This window comes from Mastigoproctus giganteus, chromosome 14, assembly GCF_048544385.1.
Source record: "Mastigoproctus giganteus isolate SK-2022 chromosome 14, ASM4854438v1, whole genome shotgun sequence".
Classification (NCBI taxonomy): Eukaryota; Metazoa; Arthropoda; class Arachnida; order Uropygi; family Thelyphonidae; genus Mastigoproctus; species Mastigoproctus giganteus.
Genome location: NC_143588.1, coordinates 91181059 through 91187285, shown reverse-complemented (window position 1 = coordinate 91187285; position 6227 = coordinate 91181059). Strand labels below are relative to the sequence as shown.

Sequence of the window (6227 nt, the reverse complement as noted above, 5' to 3'; positions counted from 1 at the left end):
TGGCACATTTTCCAAAGAAGAAAAATTTCGCGGCAGACATACGTAGTCATAGAAGAAGAAGAAATTTCTAAATTAAATAAATAGAACGAAAAATAATATTAACGATTTTTTTTTTATTTATACTTATATTATATCTGTGTTATGCAAACAATTCTTACAACCAAAATAAAATATTCGGACAATGATGTTAAAATAAAAACGACGCTAGTTTTTTTTCAATATTTCGCGGCACACCCTTTGAGAAACAGTGACTTAACATATTAAACAATCCAAAGGCGATAAATCACCAAAAATCCATACGTCTACATCCCATCCTAGAGACAACCATTTAAATGCTGGATAAACACGAGTAAAACAGCGCACGCGCGTGCAACAACAACAGAAAATGAATATCGTGCCTCACTCTCAGCTAATGCCACTTATCCGTTATATTTAAATCAGTTATATTTAAAAGTGACGCTGCTTAGTGTAATCGTGTATATTCATAGTGTATGTATTTATCTAGCTAAATATAAGAATTGAAACTATAGACCATAATCTGTTTCGAATTTTCGCAAATATGATATCGTCAGAGTCTTCAGTTGTAATTCTTGAAAACTGGGAAGAAGATGTCGTAGAATATCTTAAAACGGTATTACAGTATCATTTTGTGAACCTTATAGGAAGAGGTTCTTATGGTGTGGTCGTAAAAATGCAAAAGGATAGCGGTGATTACGCGGTAAAAATTGTATCGAGGGCTAGATCTGGCGAAACGACCATTTGGCCAAGCCTAAATCATCCAAGAATATTAGGACTTTTAATTCAAACAAGAATCATGAGAACTAATGTGTTTGTCACTTCACTCATGGTTCGCGGTCTTAAAAGGCAAGTGCAAAGCAAAATGTTTAGAAAATATTCAGATGCATTGGTAAGACTGCGAAATTATCTAAAAGATGTACTCGATGGATTAAATTACATTCATCACCTGCAACTGTGCCATTTGGATGTTAAACCTGATGTTTTACTTGATATAAACGATAAAGCGTTAATAGCTGATTTTACGACCTTATCAAAAACTGGGAGAAAAACTGTACAGCAAATTGCTCTGCCAGATCTTAGATCTTAGATGGTATCTTAGTGACAGAAACCATTACCGTATTCGAATACACTGAGAAATGTCAATCTGGAAGAAACAACATCGAAACGTTGGATAGCATTATTGCCGAAACATATTTATCCAAAAGAATCCAATTGAAATATGCAAGATGCACAGTTTCATCAAACTTGCTAGCAAAAAATCTCCGCCCTCGGTCTCCAGAAATTATATAACCCCTGTGACTGCAGCAAAGGATTAGCGCTGTGTTAAAGGATCGGACAATCGCAGTGCGTCGACCCGATCCCCCGAAAATAACTTATTTTAGTTGGTTCTTACCTGTGCTGGTGTGATTAACCATTTCCTTGACAATGGAATAAAATTCCCAGTAGAACTAAACCCTCTTAAACCAGAGCAGTGTGCACTTGTTCTGGGATCCAAATTGGCAGTATATCACATGGCAGGTCACTAGATATTTGAGTCCCTAATGAGTTCCCAGATTTATTTGGCAAGCACCCATTTTTTCAGTAACTCAAACTTGTCTAGTAATGCACCAGCTGTTAATTTGACCTTTGAATAGCTGCAGGCTTTACAAGTGATAAAGCAACTCGCATCAGGATCACTTATGACCATTTCCATCTGAGTGATGATATCCTCAGTCGAAATTTTCAAAGTTGATTTTGTAGCAATTGTTATTAAGGTAGGTATTAAACAGTTACCAAAACTTTATCTGCTACTGAACTCAAACATTTAAACTTATAAGGTACTGAAAAGAACGTAAAATTAACAAGATTAACTTAAGAAAGTAAGAATTAAATTTACAAAATATTATAGAAAATAAATTTATAAGATATTTAAACAAATTAAGGAAAGGCAAAAAAAATTTCTTAACCCAAACCTCTGTTAATCTTCTTGAAGGGGGGTGGGCAACCTGTGGCCACAAATGTGCGTAATCCGGCCCATGGCTGTTTTCAAAATATATATAATATATGGCGTGCTATTTATTATATATATTTTTGAATTAATGGAATTTCTGATGTAAATTTAGAAAATACTCTGCACATTGCTACAACAAATATGGATTCACTGTATCAATAATATCATATATATAGGATATTAATAAACAGTATCAAATCTCATGCAATTTTTGCTACTGGAATTGTATTTGTATTTTGTTACTATAATTGTATTTTTGTAATCTCGTCTTGAATTTGTATTTTGTTTTTCTTATTAATAAAATTAATTATGTATGTGTATGTTCAAATATTAACTGTTACAATAAATAACATAATGTTTGACAATTTTTTCATTACACACCATTTTAATTTGGCCTGCCATTTATAAAGGTTGCCCACCCCTGTTCTTGAATATAATCAGACATCTGCTCTCTGTAACTGCAAACTGGGTTTGGAAGTTGCCAGTTATATTTGTTTATATACTTTGTATCTTAACTTGCTTGTTTTAGCAAATACAACTCTTTTAATCTTTCTCTTATCTCCAAAAGATTTAATAATTAAGAATAGATATTTGAGAAATTTGCCTTTCTTGACATTTCAGCCAAACTAGAGTTGAGACAATTATAGATTGGAGAATTACTTTTATTTTATTATTAAAAGGATGCAGAAGAAGTGCATGATGTAGAAATCCCAAGATGCCCAGCAACTGCTGTAACAGAAGAGAACGTTGCAAAATTTGAGGCATTAATCCTGGAAGAGTGTCATATTAGCATCAAAGAACTAGCTGCAGAGCTCCAAACTAGTGTGGGGTCTGTGGGGAACATCATCCATTAACATTGCATATGAGTAAAGTGTCTGCCAGATGAGTTCCCAGACGTCTAACCAGAAGGAAAGGGCACAATGGGCACATGAAATGTTGTCAGGAAAAACTGAAATATTGCCACATCCTGCCTATTCCCCCTCTCTTGCATCCTTGAATTTCCTCTTTCAAAGAATTTCAGCCAAGTGTTTTCCACAAAGATGAATTTTAAAGAAAAGAAATTCATCTTTGTGGAAAACACTTAGCTGTTGATGATGACGTAATTTCTGCTGTCAAGTCATTGTTTGAAGGAGAGTCAGAGGACTTCTACAAACTGGCCTACAGAAATGTATTGAGATTACAAAAATGTGTAATTTTTTCCTGGTGACTAGTGATGTTTGTTTAAAGTTTCAACTTTCTAGGTAATGTAAATCCTTTTTGATTCCCACCCCCCATACACATGTTTTGAAAGTTCTTTCAATGCACCATCAACAAATTAGGTCTCTATATATATTTATACAGATTGTCTTACCTCTACAGAAATGTGCTGCCATTTAGCTATTAATTATATTTACAAGTATTAATAGCTGTTTTTATATTTATTAGTTTCAAAAATTGGCACAAGAGGGCAAATTTCTTTGTTCAAAAAGTGACAGTCTAAAGTCTATGAAAGTTGAAATCAGGCCCAGTGTGAGCGATACACAAATGAGGCACTTGCTACAGGCACTGCTAGATGTGCTACTGCATATACACTCATCTTAAGATAAGAGTTAAGATACAGTATGAATTAGACGCTGTGACAAGGTTTTGCCTCAGGTGCCACAAATGCTAGTGCGTTTCTGGCAGAAATTGAATCAGATCCATAAGTTGTGGAACTGAATCAAATAATACACATATAAAGAGGATATTTATTTATGTGTGTGTTTAAGAAATTCATCTTTGAAGCACTTAGACACATTTAGATATCCTACCTCTTGATAAAGCTTTTTCACCATATGTTTCAATTTCATTTCTAGTCTCTGAACTAATTTATTTAACAAAGGAAAAATTTCTTTGTTCAAAAAGTGAGTCTAAAGAATGATGATACAGAATTACTTGCTGTTATGAGTAAATCTTTGCAATCAAGCAACCAACATATTCTTAGCTCCCAAATTATTTTTCTTATTTGACATTCAGATAATTTCAGTCTTGGAACTTTTTTATCGTACTTTTTATATCAAAGAGCTGGCTATTTACGGTATTTGTTTCTTTTCACGTTAATTATTTTTATAATACAGATGTAATGCATCATAACTTTGTTAGGGTTGAGTTATTTTAATAATTTAATTATTTATTTATTTTTTTCTTACAGCTAATTTTAGTGGATGTCCTGAAAAATCAGAGAAACTTAACCCAGAAGAATTGCTTAAATTTTTGAGATCTACTAACAATTGTGAGTTCAGAGCAAATACTGTTCTTTCACAAGCTGAATTAGACATGTTGTTAGATAGGTCTGACTTAGGGGCCTCTTCAACAGAAGTTCAAAATCCATCAGAAGTTAAGGGAATCTATAAATTAATAAAAGATTATGTATAAAAATATCTTGTATATGCTGGAAAATCACAGCTTCAGTTCCTGTTTTAAAATAGTTTACAATAGTTATTTTAATTTCATCCAGAAAACTGCAGTTTTAATATACGGGTTTTTTTATATTTGTGTAAATTTTGTTTTGTATATATTGGTTTTAGAAAATTGTATATAATGAATAAAATATGAATGTCATTGTTATTACTACATTGTATAATTTCAGATATGGAATTATACTGGGATGAATTAAAAACAGGAGTTTATTTCAGTGAGGATGGGAATTAAAAACAATAAAACCAAAATAATTGCCTAGCTGGACAGGTTTTTAAAATGCTGTGTTTACTTTAACATTCTTATAATGGCATATAAACATTTGCATGACAGCATCTATAATGTGCAAATTTCAATAAAAAACCTATAAAGTAAGTTTTGCAAAACTCAATTTATTAATATAGCCTAGATCAGTGGTTCCCAACCTTTCTTGAGTTGCGAACCCCTTTCACAACACAATATTTTTAATGCAAAGCACTAAGCCTATATTCTATGAAATATTATTATTAGCCATATGGTGCAAGGAAGCCTGAGGCTTATGCTGCCCCAGCCAAAAAAAATTCCTGGGTTACAAGAGAGAGAGAGAGAGAAGAACGATGACATCCAGATCAGGACCCTGGGTGTGCCAAGCCCATACTCACCAGATGTGAGCCCCTGGAGTTGTCGTATAATGTTACTGAATTTTTATTATACAATATTTCCAGTACTATGTTTTTATAAGCAATATTGCAAATGATTAAGTATTGAGAAGAAGAAATCTTTATTGAACAATAGATACAAACATGCCTGCCGTAGCCAAAGTCTTTGACAAGGTTATGGGGTAATATAAAAACATGTTTGACAAATAGATGAGAATTAAACCCATCAAATTAAATAGGCATTAAATTAAATTTAAAATTATTATATAAATATATTTTTTATACTCTGTAAAGCAGTTATATTAATCAGTCCAAACTACATTTCGAACAGGCTAAGAGTAGAACTTGCTTCTTGTCCAAATGGTAGCAGAGCATTCTGGTCTTTTGCCAAAGCTATTGTCACAATTTTTGCCCATCTCTGTTCCCACCTCTGTCAAAACCAGGTGGTTCTGTTGCAACATCAGCCAGATATAAAGCTGACCCGCTAGCGTCCCATTTTTCTTCCAACTTGTATGAAAAAAACTCACCGCAAGCTGTTTCCGGTACACTCCATTCAGTGCCTCCTGTGGTCTTCCGTCAAAAGGATGTCAGAAGGATTTTGATGAATCTGATGTAAGAAAGCTCCAGGTCCTGATGATATTTCTCCACTTGTTCTCAAAAGCTGTGCCCCAGAACTTACTCCTGTTTTATGTCGGCTTTTTTCACTTTTTATTTTAAAGGTGTTTTCCTTTCTGCTTGGAAATTTGCTCATATCCAGCCAGTTCCTAAAAAAGGGTGACAAATCCTTCCCATCAAATAATCGTCCCATTGCACTTACCATTACTCTTTCTAAAGTAATGTTAAAATCAATCAATCAACTCTGATCAACGATCGCCAGTATGGATTCTGTCAATGTCATTCCACTGGTGATATTCTGGCTCATGTTACCCATTTATGGACAAATTCAATGGAAAAGTTTGGTGAAACTCAAGCCATTGCTCTTGACATTTCAAAGGCTTTTGATTGTGTTTGGCATAAAAGTCTTCTAAATAAGCTTCCATCCTATGATTTGCCAGCTATTTTTGTAATTGGGTATCCAGTATTCTCTCTGACCACTCACTATGGTTGATGGTAGATGGCTCTCTGTCTTCTGCACTAATGCTGGT

General features: G+C 33.7%; 1 protein-coding gene across 1 annotated transcript; it reads left to right on the top strand.

Annotated features, from left to right (window-relative positions):
• The first annotated feature begins 559 nt into the window (after positions 1–559).
• On the top strand, positions 560–1105 carry LOC150075347 (uncharacterized). Its single transcript, XM_090388455.1, has one exon. The coding sequence runs from the start codon at positions 560–562 to the stop codon at positions 1103–1105; it is 546 nt and encodes a 181-aa protein (XP_090244581.1).
• The last annotated feature ends 5122 nt before the right edge of the window (positions 1106–6227 follow it).